We start from the raw sequence: 15,879 nt of genomic DNA on the forward strand, positions 1-15,879 counted from the left end.
TTAGGGCTAGTGTTAAATCCAAGGAAGAGGCATATAAATTGGCCAGAAAAAGCAGCAAATCTGAGGACTGGAAGAAATTTAGAATTCAGCAGAGGAGGACAAAGGATTTAATTAGGAGCGGGAAAATAGAGTATGAGAGGACGCTTGCTGGGAACATAAAAACTGACTGCAAAAGCTTCTATAGATATGTGAAGAGAAAAAGATTAGTGAAGACAAATGTAGATCCCTTACAGTCAGATTCAGGTGAATTTACAATGGGGAATAAAGAAATAGCAGACCAGTTGAACAAATACTTTGGTTCTGTCTTCATGAAGGAAGACACAAATAACCTTCCGGAAATACTAGGGGACCTAGGGTCTAGTGAGAAGGAGGAACTGAAGGAAATCCTTATTAGGCGGGAAATTGATGGGATTGAAGGCTGATGAATCCCTGGGGCCTGATAGTCAGCATCCCAGAGTACTTAAGGAAGTGGCCCTCGAAATAGTGGATGCATTGGTGATCATTTTCCAACAGTCTATCGACTCTGGATCAGTTCCTATGGACTGGAGGGTAGCTAATATAACACCACTTTTTTAAAAAAGGAAGGAGAGAGAAAATGGGTAATTATAGACCGGTTAGCCTCACATCAGTAGTGGAGAAAATGTTGGAATCAATTATTAAAGATGAAATAGCAGTGCATTTGGAAAGCAGTGACAGTATCGGTCCAAGTCAGCATGGATTTATGAAAGGGGAATCATACTTGACAAATCTTCTGGAATTTTTTGAGGATGTAACTAGTAGAGTGGACAAGGGAGAACCAGTGGATGTGGTGTATTTGGACTTTCAAAAGGCTTTTGACAAGGCCCTTTTTGTTTTTTGCCTTGGGTTTCTCTGCTCTCCACTTTTACTATTCTCCTTTCTATCTTTTGTCTCTGCCTCCCTGCATAGGTTCCCATCCCCCTGCCATATTAGTTTAACTCCTCCCCAACAACACTAGCAAACACTCCCCCGAGGACATTGGTTCCGGTCCTGCCCAGGTGCAGACCGTCCGGATTGTCCTGGCCCCACCTCCCCCAGAACCGGTTCCAATGTCCTTGGAATTTGAATCCCTCCCTTCTGCACCACTCCTCAAGCCATGTATTCATCTGAGCTATCCTGCGATTCCTACTCTGACTAGCACATGGCACTGGTAACAATCCTGAGATTACTACTGTTGAGGTCCTACTTTTTAATTTAGCTCCTAGCTCCCTAAATTCGTCTCGTAGGACCTCATCCCGTTCTTTACCTATATCGTTGGTATCTATATGCACCACGACAACTGGCTGTTCACCCTCCCTTTTCAGAATGTCCTGCACCCGCTCCGAGACATCCTTGACCCTTGCATCAGGGAGACAACCTACCATCCTGGAGTCTCGGTTGCGGTCGCAGAAACGCCTATCTATTCCCCTTAAAATTGAATCCCCTATCACTATCGCTCTCCCACTCTTTTTCCTGCCCTCCTGTGCAACAGAACCACACTCGGTGCCATGAACTTGGCTGCTGCTGCCCTCCCCTGATGAGTCATCCCCCTCAACAGTACCCAAAGCGGTGTATCTGTTTTGCAGGGGGATGACCGCATGGGACCCCTGCACTAACTTCCTTGCACTGCTCTTCCTGTTGGTGACCCATTCCCTATCTGGCTGTGTACCCTTTACCTGCGGTGTGACCAACTCACTAAACGTGCTATTCACGTCATTCTCAGCATCGTGGATGCTCCAGAGTTCATCCACCCGCAGCTCCAGTGCCGCAATGCAGTCTGTCAGGAGCTGCAGGCGGATGCACTTCCCGCATACGTAGTCGTCAGGGACACCGGAGGCGTCCCTGAGTTTCCACATAGGACAGGAGGAGCATAACACGTGTTCGAGCTCTACTGCCATGATTTAACCCTCAGATTAACCTAATTGGGTAACAACAATGTTAAACGATTACTTACTGATAAAGAAAAGAAAAAGAAAAAGAAAACCTACTCGCCAATCACTTACCCCCTTGGCTGTGACGTCACCTTTTGAGTTCTTGCTACTTATTTTTTGCCTTCTCATCCTGCTGCAGCTGCATAAGCCACGCCTCCCGAGCCTCTCCACACACCTGGAACTCCCGAGTTGGCTTCAAACGTACAATCTTCATAGCTAGAGGATTTGAGTATAGGAGCAGGGAGGTCTTGCTGCAGTTGTACAGGGCCTTGGTGAGGCCTCACCTGGGATATTGTGTTCAGTTTTGGTCTCCTAATCTGAGGAAGGACGTTCTTGCTATTGAGGGAGTGCAGCAAAGGTTCACCAGACTGATTCCCGGGATGGCAGGGCTGACATATGAGGAGAGACTGGATCAACTGGGCATTTATTCACTAGAGTTTAGAAGGATGGGAGGGGATTTCATAGAAACAAATAAAATTCTGACGGGACTGGACAGGTTAGATACGGGAAGAATGTTCCTGACTTTGGGGAAGTCCAGAACCAGGGAACACAGTCTAAGGATAAGGGGTAAGCAATTTAGGACTGAGATGAGGAGAAACTTCTTCACTCAGAGAGTTGTTAACCTGTGGAATTCCCTATCGCAGAGAGTTGTTGATGCCAGTTCATTGGATATATTCGAGAGAGTTAGATATGGCCCTTACGGCTAAAGGGATCAAGGGGTATGGAGAGAAAACAGCAAAGGGGTGCTGAGGTGAATGATCAGTCATGATCTTATTGAATGGTGGTGCAGGCTCGAAGGGCCGAATGGCCTACTCCTGCACCTATTTTCTATGTTTCTATGTTTAAATTTATTCAATGTCCCAGCTTCCACAGCTCTCTGAGGCAGCGAATTCCACAGATTTACAACCCTATGAGAAGAAATTTCTCCTCATCTGTTTTAAATGGACGGCCCCTTATTCTAAGATCATGTCCTCTCATTCTAGTCTCCCCCATCAGTGGAAACATCCTTTCTGCATCCACCTTGTCAAGCCCCCTCATAATCTTATACGTTTCGATAAGATCACCCCTCATTCTTCTGAATTCCAATGAGTAGAGGCCCAACCTACTCAACCTTTCCTCATAAGTCAACCCCCTCATCCCCGGAATCAACCTTGTGAACCTTCTCTGAACTGCCTCCAAAGCAACTATATCCTTTAGTAAATATGGAAACCAAAACAGCACATAGTATTCCAGGTGTGGCCTCACCAGTACCTTATGTAGCTGTAGCAAGACTTTCCTGCTTTTATACTCCATCCCCTTTGCAATAAAGGCCAAGATACCATTGGCCTTCCTGATCACTTGCTGTACGTGCATACTATCCTTTTGTGTTTCATGCACAAGTACCCCCAGGTCCCGCTGTACTGCAGCACTTTGCAATCTTTCTCCATTTAATTAATAACTTGCTCTCTGATTTTTTCTTTTCTGCAAAGTGCATGACCTCACACTTTCCCTGGGGATTTATCGGCCTTCAATCTCACAATTTCCCTAACACAATTTCCCGCCTAATTAGGATATCCTTCAGTGTTCCTCCTTCTCACTAGACCCTCCGTTGTGCTATGAAGAAAGGTTGAGCCGGTTGGCCTATACTCCTTGGAGTTTAGAAGAATGAGAGGTGATCTTATTGAAACATGTAAGATACTGAGGGGGCTTGACAGGGTAGATGCAGAGAGGATATTTTCCCTCGTGGGAGAATCTAGTACTAGGGGGCATAGTTTCAGAATAAAGGGGCGCCCATTTAAAACGGAGATGAGGAGGAATTTCTTCTTTGGAATTCTCTACCCTGGAGAGCTGTGGAGGCTGGGTCATTGAATATATTTAAGGTGGAGATAGACAGATTTTTGAACAATAGAGGGAGTCCAGAGTTATGGGGAACGGACAGGAAGGTAGAGCTGAGCACACGATCAGATCAGCCATGATCTTGAATAGTTGAGCAGGCCCGAGGGGCCAAATTGCCTACTCTGGCTCCTATTTCTTATGTTCTTATGTTTAAACAGTGCTGCTTGTCTTTGCACAACAATACATTGTAATGAACACGCTAGGCTATCCACATCAGTGCATTATGTTACCTATCTGGAATAAACCACTTTCCTGCATTCTAACCATCTTGCAGCCTTTGCTGGATTTGAGTGCCTACCTGTGTGTGTGTCTCTTTTTTTTTAACCTCCCTCTGTTCAGAACGGGAAAGGAAGCTGCAATTGTCCCACACGCTGGATATGAGGGGTTTCTCAATTACTGAGACTTGATAACAATAATTTGCATTAATTTAGTGCCTTTTAACGTAGAAAAACATCACCAGGACCTTCACAGAGGTGTAATCAAATAAAAATGGACGGTGATAATAAAATGGGGAAGTTAGAAAGGGGGACCAAAAGCTTGGTTACAGAGATGGGCTTTGGGGAGGAGAGGGAAGTGGAGACGATTTGTTTATTTCCATAGTTTGTGGGGAACATAATATTAAGATCAACTCATCAGAATATCAACCACGTATTGTCTGTGTCTTTTGAACAAAAAGTTGAGAATACACTATACTGTAAAACATATTTAAAAGTAACTTTTTTTTCCAAATCCTTTGTCGAAAAATGGTTGAAAGGTCCTAAAGCATGAAAGCACTGGCATTTCAGCAGTGCCAAGTCACGGACATTGCAGGTTTTTATGATTTGTGGTTTCAATATCCTTTTTTTGTCCTCTTATGTTATTAATAATGACATGACTGGAAACTATTAGTCTCGGAAGATCAAAGGTAGAGGCATACTAATAGAACACTCCAGCAAAGGTTCACAGAAGTCAAATCTGAGAGGCTAAGGCAGGATCTATAGACGGGCACGGCCCAATCTCGTTTCAACTTACAAACATAAGAAATAGGAGCTTTGCCATTGAATGTGATCAACTCTGCTTTCCTGCCCTATTCCCATATCCCTTGAGTTATTTATTGTCCAAAAATCTACCAATCTCATTCTTGAATACACTCAACAACTATGCATCCACAGCCCTCTGAGGTAGAGAATTCCAAAGATTCACAAGCCTCTGAAGAAATTTCTCCTCATCTCAGTCATAAATAGCCAACCCTTTTTCCTGAGACTAAGGGCCCAAAATTCACCACCTTAAGGATTGATTTAGCTCCATTTTTTCTTTTTTGGAGCTAAATTTGTTTTTTGGAGCTAAATAACTTTAGGGCCATTTTGCTAGTTTCGTCAGTGCTGTAACATCTTCCTTTTTTTAATTAAAAATAAATAAATAATAGGGGCCGATTTTTTTTTTTTGAGAACCGTTTTTGTGACGTCACTCGGGGTCAAATCCAACGATAAACGCCATTTTTTGCGCGTTTCCCCAATAAGGATATTTTTAAGGACAGTGCTAAAATACCACTTTTAAAAAGCTTGCCTTAACTGGTGGAGTCTGATGGAAATCGGCGATAACGCGGCCCTCTTGGGAAACGGAGCTAAAAGTTAAAGCTTTGGGAGGGAACGAAGCCTATATTTTATATGAAAACTATTTAAAAATGTTTACAGCATTTCCTGCAAAAATTGAATACAATGCAAGATATTTTCGAGGTTAGTTGGAAGAAATTTCAATGCAGATCAGATTGTTGAACGCAGAGCAGACCAAGCAGTGTGGATGGAAAAGATCAACTTTGCCAAGGGGAGAATAATCATTTCGAAATCCAGATGTGTCAGTTATTACAGTTGAAAACTGAAATTGCTGTCTCAAGTTGCCCGGAGTGAAAGAAGCCGGGGGTGGGGGGGGTGCAGGGGGAGGTGGGAGCCAAACACCGAGGACCGAGGGAGCGATCCTGCCGGCCAGCTTGCCGACCCTGTGTGCCTCCGTGCCGAGCCCGGTGAGCAGCGGAGACGGGATGTGAACAGTTCAATTGACTAAATCGAACTAGTCTGCAGAACTATTAAATGCAAGTCTCAGGCGACGTCCGCGATTCTGCTGCTCACACCAAGCCAGTTCTAATAGGCAGCTTCAGTTTTAAATTACTTTTAATTCAAAATTCGGAGATGGGTGAAATCAGCCACTCCTTCCAAAATCGTTCCTGTTACCTAGGTAGTTTGTGTACAGGGCTCAATTTTCCCCAGTGATTTACTCCGTCTTTTTGGCGCGTGCCGTTTCTTTTGGCCTAAATTTTAAAAATCCATGTTTCCCCAAAGATTGTGCACCAGCGCAACTCGGTTAGTTACGATTTTTTTTTTACGTTAGTGTTTTTTGGGGCGTAACCTGATGCCTGTGCCAGTTTTTCACATTTATGCAAGTTTGGTTAACTTGCATTTCTCTTCGGATGGTGTATGTGACCACTCCCAAAAACCTTCTGGGCACTTGAGAAAAACCAGCGCACATCAAAAAATCGGCGCAGAAAGACACCATTGTTTTTCGGCGAAGTTTTGGAGGGAGTCAAGAACACATTAAATATGCATCATGAAGCTTACGTTTTTCCAACTGAAAATGCAGAAAATGGAAGTTTTATGCAATTCTTTTAAGTTTGGATTTTTTTTTTTTTAAGTGCCACGCCACCACCAAAAGTTTCCAAACCGGGCTCGAGGGTCGGAGCGCCGGCTGGCAGAATTGGTCCCTCACCCGGACACGGGCTGGGGGCTCAGCTTGGGGGAAAAAAAGTCTGGCGGTGTGGGGGACAGCGGCTGTGGAAGCCGAACGAAAAGGATTGAGCACCCTTACACTATGCCACTATGTATTAAATGAAGCCCGGGGGTGGGGGTGGGGGGGGAAAAGGGGGAGGGGGGGGTATATTTCCTGATCTAAGCAAGCCCATTGCGCATGCTCAGACCTGAGTGTGGTCCATAATAGGGCGTTGACCTGGGGGAGAGAGACAATAAAGAAGCTTGTCCTGCCTGCCGTTTTGAGCTTCTTGCAAAGGTACAGTTTAATCATGGGGGCAATACTGACAATGCCACACCACGTGCAAGCCTTCTTCATGATGGTGCTGCGGAGGAGACAACTGACTCGACATCATCGCATAAGGAACCTCCGAGCACGTAGGAAGATGGGCAGGAGGCCTTGCCCACGTTGGGTACATCGAGACAGCTGTTCATACCTGCACCTGAGTGGTGCAGACTGTGTGAGAAGGCTGCGTTTCCGCAAAGAAGTTGTAACTGAGATCTGCGAGCTAGTAAAAGCAGACCTGCAGCCCTAGAAGCGTCAGGAGGACTGCTTTGTCAGTTGAAGTGAAGGTTACAGCTGCACATTCATTCTGCATCTGGATCGTTCCAGGCCACAACTGGGGATGTGTGCTCCATTTCTCAACAAGCAACACATATCAGCATTCGGCAGGTGACTGCTGCACTGTATGACCAGAGAAATGAGTTCATAAAGTTCCCCATGACTGCCCAGGCAACGCGTGACATGGCTGTGGCCTTCTCCAGGATTGCTGGCTTCCCAACGGTACAGGGCTGCATTGATTGTACCCACATCACCTTGCGAGCACCTTTTGGAGGATTCCGAGATGTACAGGAACAGAAAAGGCTTCCACTCTGTTAATGTGCAACTCGTGTGTGACGACATGCATCGCATCATGTCAGTTGATGCAAGATAGCCTGGGAGCATCCATGATGCGTTCATCCTACGCGAGAGCGCTATATCTGCCATGTTTCAGCAACAGCCGGAAGGGCAGAGCTGGCTACTGGGAGACGAAGGGTATCGCCTCGCCACCTGGCTCATGACGCCCCTACGCGTAACCCCTGCACATTGCAACGTGCAGTATAATAGAGAGGACCATTGCCACCTTGGAAAGGAATTTCCGATGCCTGGACCATTCCGGAGGCTACTTGCAATACTCCCCTGAGATTATCAGTCAGTTCACTGTTGTGTGCTGCTGGCTGCATAACTTAGCCATCATGAGGCAGCAGTAGCTGGTAGTAGAAGACCCACCTGAGGTGAGAGTGGCTGATGATGAGGAAGAAGATGCAGAGGAGGAGGAGGACGAGGACACGATAGCCATGCAACTGGTGTGGCTCGCTGCATCCTATTGGGACCCGCAGCCTCGGATGGTGGGGCCCTGGGTGTGGCTTGCTGCACTGGGACCCGCAGCCTCGGATGGTGGGGCTCTGGGTGTGGCTTGCTGCACTGGGACCCGCAGCCTCGGATGGTGGGGCCCTGGGTGTGGCTTGCTGCACTGGGACCCGTAGCCTCGGATGGTGGGGCCCTGGGTGTGGCTTGCTGCACTGGGACCCGCAGCCTCGGATGGTGGGGCCCTGGGTGTGGCTTGCTGCACTGGGACCCGCAGCCTCGGATGGTGGGGCCCTGGGTGTGGCTCACTGCACTGGGACCCGCAGCCTCGGATGGTGGGGCTCTGGGTGTGGCTTGCTGCACTGGGACCCGCAGCCTCGGATGGTGGGGCCCTGGGTGTGGCTTGCTGCACTGGGACCCGCAGCCTCGGATGGTGGGGCCCTGGGTGTGGCTTGCTGCACTGGGACCCGCAGCCTCGGATGGTGGGGCCCTGGGTGTGGCTTGCTGCACTGGGACCCGCAGCCTCGGATGGTGGGGCCCTGGGTGTGGCTTGCTGCACTGGGACCCGCAGCCTCAGAATGTGTGAAACCATGGAATGCCCCAACACTCGCACCACTCGGGAAATGGGCTGGCATATCAATGGGCAGCACCTGCACCTCCTCCAAAGTGAGTATAACAATGGGGGCTTCATCAATTACCCCCCCCCCCTCCCCCTCACCCCCATGATCTTGATCTGGAAGGTGGGATTGGAAAACATTCTTCTCTTCAGGCTCAACTGCGTTTGAATCATCTTCTGCATCGTCAGGGTTGGCTTCAAGTTCTGCAAAATATCACAAAACAGACAAATGGTTAGCAGCAGAGGAGGGGGCAGGGTGGGTGGCATGAGGAGGCTCACACGGCGCAGGCAGCAGGCTGATTTGAAGGTCCACGATGAATGATAGCACATTGTATCAACTGAAGTGTACCTGACCGAGACATCCCCATGAACCGAAGCATGGCTAGCCCGCACAGTACTTGACAGTTAGCAAAGCCAGGAATTTGCAGGACTTACCCTCTCCCTCGAGTGTGGGCCCAGCTTGTGCAGTGGTGGTTGTTTTTCTCCAGGCAGGACCCATCAAAGCAGCGACCCTCTCTTCCAGGGGTGTCAGTGGGTGCAGATTTGCCGGGCCTCCTCCTTTTCGAGTTCTTTCCCTTTTGTTCTGTGCCACCTTCCTCTGCAAAGATGAAAACATAACTTTTTAGGGAGGGTGTCTTTCAGCTGGGTGGGACATATACAGCTGGTCACATTTACAATTGCAATTCCAGTAAAGAAATAAAAATATTACTTACCCTAACTACTTGACCAAGGTCCTGCCATTTCTTTTTGCACTGGCCTCCAGACCTCAGGGTGGTCACCATTACACAGTAATCTTCTGCAAGTTGGTTCCAGCGTTTCTTCATTTATTTTGCTAAAACTTCTAAGTGACCTCTGCTGGTGTCCAGCTTGTGCCATCTGGTCTCAATTACAGTAACCAGTGCTTCCACTTCATCCTGTGAGAAATTCTTGAGCTGTGTTGCATCTTGTATTGCAGCTCCAATTTTTCCAATGAGAATTAAAGTTCTCGCACACAACTGGCTCTTCAAAAATGGCTGAATGCAGACCGGGAGCTGGACTGCGCATGTGCGCCCATAGCAGTCATGGCAAAAACGTCATTTTTTTTTCACGCATGTGCAGAAGGAGGAGCATCATTTTTTCTGCACAGACATTAGGCCCCACCCCCGGAAGCTACAGGACAGGATGCGCAGTGCCAATTTCAAAAAATAGAACGGGGAAACTTGCTACATAATTTTTTGGGGTAGTTGGGGCCAAAAAAAAAGGGCATAACTCTTGCAAAACGGCATCGGGGAAAATTGAGCCCATAGCTAAACTTTATGGTTATGATGTTCCTGTAATACGGTGGCCGAAATCGTTGCCGAGTTACAATTGTGCCTCGAGTTACCCTGGAAACTTAAATGCATCGAGTGTTGGGCATGCGCAGGATGGGCGTTAATTTTAAGACTAAAAAATTTAGCTCCGTCCTTAAAAACAAAGGTATTTATGCCTGCGCCAAAATTTAAAATAATTTTGCAGAAACTTAGGCCTTATTTTTTTGGCGTTATTTTGTCCTAAAAAAACGGCCGTTAATCGGAAATAACGCCAAAAAGCTGCGCAATTTTACAATGTGGAAAGTTGAGCCCATACCCATAGTTCTAGACTCTCCTATTAACTGTTTTGAGAAACAGACACTCCAAATTGACATTGGCGAGCCCTGTGATATTGAATAGCTAGACTCCCAGAAAGCCTTTCATAACGTTCCACATTATGGGCCCAAGTTTCGGGCCGCACCTAGAACGGCACAGCCCCGACCTGGACACCCGTTTTTCGCGCCACAAAGTGCGCCTAAAAAAAACTTAGATTCTCCAGCTCCCTGCTGGTCCTCTGGCCCTCGGCGCAGCGCAGCACGAGCTGTGGGGGGGCGGAGCCAGGTCCCTGCGATGAAAACAGTGCCGGGACCTCTGCACATGCGCGCTACAGTGGGCGCGCATGTGCAGTAGCTCCAGGCGCCCAAAACTGTGTGGGAGGGGTCCGAAGCACGCAGCCCCTAGCCCTGGCCGAATGGCCACTGGAGCTGCGTGAATAAGGCTCCTCCCACGCCCAGCTCCTGCTTCCTCCCGACACGACTCTTTTTCCCCCCCCCACGCCCCCGGACCGGACCCCCCGGACTTGACCCGACCCGCGCTCCCCCGCCCCCCCACTCGACCTGACCTCCCTCTCCCTTCCTCCCTCCCTCCCTCTCCCCCGCCGCCCGGACCAGACCTGACCTCCCTCCCCCTGCCCCTGACACGAACAAACCCGACCTGACCTCCCTCTGCCCCCCCGAACTGACCTCCCTCCCACCACCTCCCCGACCCGACCCGTGCTCCCGAACGCCCCCCCCCTCCCCGGGAACCAGACCTGACCCAACCTGACCTCCCTCCCCCCGCCACTGACACGAACCGACCCGGCCCGACCTCCCTCCGCCCCTCCCCACCCCGACCCGACCTGCGCACCGAACCCCGGACCCGACCCAACGCCACCTACCTGTAAATCTGGTGCTGGGGACGGGCCCTGCCCGAAGTCTTGGGCCCAGTCGGGCCCGGCCCGTTCAGTCTCCCTCACCCTTCTCCTTTCCCCCCCCCCCCACTTCTCCTTTCCCCCCCCCCCCCACTTCTCCTTTCCCCCCCCCCCCCACTTCTCCTTCTCCCCCCCCCACTTCTCCTTTCCCCCCCCCCCACTTCTCCTTTCCCCCCCCCCCCCACTTCTCCTTCCCCCCCCCCCCCCACTTCTCCTTTCCCCCCCCCCCACTTCTCCTTTCCCCCCCCCCCCACTTCTCCTTTCCCCCCCCCCCACTTCTCCTTCTCCCCCCCCCCACTTCTCCTTCCCCCCCCCCCACTTCTCCTTCCCCCCCCCCACTTCTCCTTCCCCCCCCCCACTTCTCCTTCCCCCCCCCCCACTTCTCCTTCCCCCCCCCCACTTCTCCTTCCCCCCCCCCACTTCTCCTTCCCCCCCCCCACTTCTCCTTCCCCCCCCCCACTTCTCCTTCCCCCCCCCCCACTTCTCCTTCCCCCCCCCCCACTTCTCCTTCCCCCCCCCCCACTTCTCCTTCCCCCCCCCCACTTCTCCTTCCCCCCCCCCCCACTTCTCCTTCCCCCCCCCCCCACTTCTCCTTCCCCCCCCCCCACTTCTCCTTCCCCCCCCCCACTTCTCCTTCCCCCCCCCCCACTTCTCCTTCCCCCCCCCCCACTTCTCCTTCCCCCCCCCACTTCTCCTTCCCCCCCCCACTTCTCCTTCCCCCCCCCACTTCTCCTTCCCCCCCCCACTTCTCCTTCCCCCCCCCACTTCTCCTTTCCCCCCCCCCCACTTCTCCTTTCCCCCCCCCCCACTTCTCCTTTCCCCCCCCCACTTCTCCTTTCCCCGCCCCACTTCTCCTTTCTCCCCCCCCCCACTTCTCCTTTCTCCCCCCCCCCACTTCTCCTTTCCCCCCCCCCCCACTTCTCCTTTCCCCCCCCCCCCACTTCTCCTTTCCCCCCCCCCCCACTTCTCCTTTCCCCCCCCCCCACTTCTCCTTTCCCCCCCCCCACTTCTCCTTTCCCCCCCCCCACTTCTCCTTTCCCCCCCCCCACTTCTCCTTTCCCCCCCCCCCACTTCTCCTTTCTCCCCCCCCCCACCACTTCTCCTTTCCCCCCCCCCCACTTCTCCTTTCCCCCCCCCCCCACTTCTCCTTTTCCCCCCCCTGTCAGAAACACAAACACTGAGTGAGAGACACACACAGACAGAGAGATAGAGACACTGACAGAGAGACACACTGCGGTGGGGAGGGGGGGATCCTAGCACGCTGTTGGAGGGCTCCCGGTGCTGCAGTCGGTAAGTAGAAAATGTTTTATTTGTTGATTTTTAAAAAAAATTATTTCTTACTAATTTTTTTTTTGATTGATTTATTGATGTTTTCTTCATTTATTATTGATGATGGCTCTTTATTTGTAAAACTGAAGTGTTTAAGTTAGTTTGGAGTAAGTTTTCACTGCCGAAACCTTGAAAACAGGCGTAAGTGGCCGGACACGCCCCCTTTTGGAAAAAAAAATTCTGTTCCAAAGTGAAACTGTTCTAACTGACTAGAACTAGAGCAAACTAAATGCCGAGAATTTGAATTTCTAAGATACCCCGTTCTACACCAGTTGCTCCAAATAAGTCAGGAGCAACTGAGGCCGAAACTTGGGCCCCAAGTTAGTAAGTATCCTCAATAAAACATGGCGGACAATAATGAGTTGGCTGTGAAAGTGGCGGCAGCAGTTTCATTGGGGGCTACGTACTGAATGGATTGCCTCTGATCACTGGGAATCATACTGATCTGAATCTACACCAACTGTCAGAATTCAGCAATGCAGTGCAAGGTGGTCATATTTGCAGATGACAACCTGGGGGAAGGTGAAGAGAATGGCTACAGATTCTGATGAAGCAGTCAAGGAAATACAGAAAGTGTCCTGGAAAAAAGTTACAAATGGACAGCCCTATGGCAGATAAAATTCAATACAAATAACAGATGAAAAGAATAGTCCGACTAGCTGGGTGAGAGGCTGACCGCAATCTGGGAATGAAATAGAGGCAACGCTTTAGCATTGTCAGTCATTGCAGAGTAGCAACTAGAACACTAAGCACGTCACTTTCCTTTTGGCCTCCATGCTCGCTGACCCTATAAATGATTCCTTTTCCTTGGGTTTCTCCCAATTTCAAAACTGGAAGGAAATGGTTCCTTCTCTTTGGGTACTGCTTCCTTCGCCTTCAAAAATGCTCTCACCAGCCCCCTCCTCAAAAAAAAAATCTTCAACCCCTCTGCCCTTTCAAACTACCGCCCCTCCCCAATGTGCCTTTCCTATCCAAAGTTCTCGAACATATTGTTGCCTTCCAAATCCACCCCCATCCCTCCCTCAGCCCTTCTGCCATTAAAATGCTCAGCCATACCTCTCCTGACTCCAGATTCAACTATTCAATGCTCTCCTGGATGGCCTCCCATTCCCCATCAAATGTAAACATCACTTCATTCAAAACTCTGCTGTCTGTCTTTCTGTTATCCCAGTCCCAGCCCAGCTCGCACATTAACCCTCTCCGTGCTGATTTACATTGTTTCTTGCTCCCCAAATGCCTCAAATTTAACATTTTCAGAGCCTTGCCCCTTCCTCTCTCTAACTCCAGCCCCCCCCCCCCCCCCAAACTCTCTGCTTCTGTGACTCTGGCCTGTTGTGTAACGCTCTCTCTCCGACCGTGTTTGATGGCCATGTCCTCAGCTGTCTAGGCCCCATGCTCTGGAATTCTTTCCCTAAACCACGTCTCCACCTCCCTCTCCTCCTTTAATTCTCACCATTAAACACAACTCTTTGACCAACACTTTGGTCACCCCTCCTAATATCTCCTTTGTTGTCTCTCTCTGTCCATATTTGTCTGATTATGTGAAGTGCCTTAGGTTGTTTTTCTACATTGTTGTTATAGATTCATAGAATCATACACTACAGAAGGAGGGTGTTCATGCCATCATGCCTGTGACGGCTCTTTGAAAGAGCTATCCAGTTAGGCCCATCCCCTGCCCTTTCCCCTTAGTCCTCCAAGTTTTACCTTCTCAAGTATATATCGAATTCCCCTTTGAAAGTTACTACTGAATCTGCTTCCACCATCACTTCAGGCACTTCATTCTAGATCACAATTACTCGCTGCACAAAAATATTTCTCCTCGTGTCGCGTATCGTTCTTTGCCAATTGTCTTAAATCTGTGCCTTCTGGTTACTGACCCTCCTGCCAGTGGGACTATTTTATTTCCTCTATTAAAACCCCTCATCACTTTGAATACCTCGATTAAATCTCCACTTAACCTTCTCTGCTCTAAGAAGAACAATTCCAGTTTATCTAGTCTCTTCACATTTAACTGAAGGCCCTCATCCCTGGTATAATTCTGGTAAATCTTCTCTGCACCCTCTCTAAGGCCTTGACATCCTTCCTAAGGTGTGGTGCCCAGAATTGAACACAATACTCCAGCCAAGGCCTAACCAGTGTTTAATAAAGAAGCAAAGAAAAACATACATTTATATAGCGCCTTTCACAACCTCAGGATATCCCAAAGTGCTTTACAGCCAATGAAGTCATTTTGAAGTATAGTCACTGTTGTAATGAAGGAAACAAAATAAAGGTCTAGCATAACTTCCTTTGATTTTGTACTCTCTGCTTCTATTTATAAAGCTAAGGATCCCGCATTCTTTTCCTGCCACCTAGTTGTTGCTGTTGCTTTGCCAAATGACCAGAGTTTAAGTCTGAGGCTACCTTGCTAAATGTGTTCAGTCTCTGATGAGGCTGCACCTTGAATATCATGTTCAACTTTGGTCACCGAAGCACTGGAAGCAGTTCAGGAAAGGACTTAAAATGAACACAGCGAGGGTAATTAGCTAGGATGTTTCCCAGTATGGTTTAAAGAGATGTGTGCATTGCTTTCTGGGGACAGCAGAAATAACCTTGGAATCCCAACTTCCATGAAAGTAGGTGTCAAAATCCCATCTGCCTTGTACATGTTACTTTGCTTGTGGGAACCTTGGAATGGCTGAGTGTGTAAATGCATTAAGTGCTGGTATACCTACACTGGGCACTTTGTTGAACTGTCGTGTGTTTATTTACAGTGGAATGAAGACTTCACGGACACACTCGATGTAAACTGGTCTTCCCCAAAGGAAAAGAACTCCTGCAAACAAACTAATCTGGTGAGCTCTCAATGCAGTGCACAATACCTCATGTCCGTGCAAACCAAGGGTCTGTAGTATGGTGTGAAATCGGAGCTCAGTACCAGGCGAAATGCAAGATAAAGAAAAATGACACTTCCAAAGTTTACAGAATATGAGAAATTTAGGAGAAAATCTGTTTTGTAGTAACTTCGTATTAGGAACTTGTAAACAAATGATCTTTGTAAATATTTTTCTTTTAAAGTGAATCTTCCAGCCCAACCCAAACTGAGGTATAAGAATGCATTGCCAAGACTAGTTTTGAAAAAATGAGGCAGCTTAGTATGAACTGGGTATGACTTAGAGAATCTGATGTCCAGATTGGAGCACACAGTGTGGCTGGCTGTTCTGACGGTTCAGTGGATAATTGCAACATAGGGTGATACTGAGCCCTATAGACCAGGAAGGCCCCCGGATTCAATCCTGAATCTTGTGCTGAGTTAGCTGCTCTTAGCTGGGGCTACAACTGCTTCTGTGCTGGGAAAGGGATTAGTGGAAAATGACCCACACTTCCCATTCTGAACGCAATCCACTGATCTCTGCTGTAAAGTATGTCTGAGTGTGAGTGTGGACAGGACCGAGTTGTGAAGACCCACGTAGAACGTTGCCTGTGGACATTTGCTGCCCAGGTTTGCAT

General features: G+C 48.9%; 1 protein-coding gene across 4 annotated transcripts in view; it reads left to right on the top strand.

Annotated features, from left to right (window-relative positions):
- Positions 1-15,879, top strand: part of ctif (CBP80/20-dependent translation initiation factor) — a 300,050-nt gene that overhangs the window by 99,262 nt on the left and 184,909 nt on the right. For all 4 annotated transcript variants that reach the window (XM_070867474.1, XM_070867476.1, XM_070867477.1 and 1 more), the window contains exon 3: positions 15,144-15,224. In XM_070867474.1, the coding sequence (XP_070723575.1) occupies positions 15,144-15,224 (81 nt within the window). The remainder of the gene's footprint in view (positions 1-15,143; positions 15,225-15,879) is intronic.

Source organism: Pristiophorus japonicus, chromosome 2, assembly GCF_044704955.1.
Source record: "Pristiophorus japonicus isolate sPriJap1 chromosome 2, sPriJap1.hap1, whole genome shotgun sequence".
Taxonomy (NCBI): Eukaryota; Metazoa; Chordata; class Chondrichthyes; family Pristiophoridae; genus Pristiophorus; species Pristiophorus japonicus.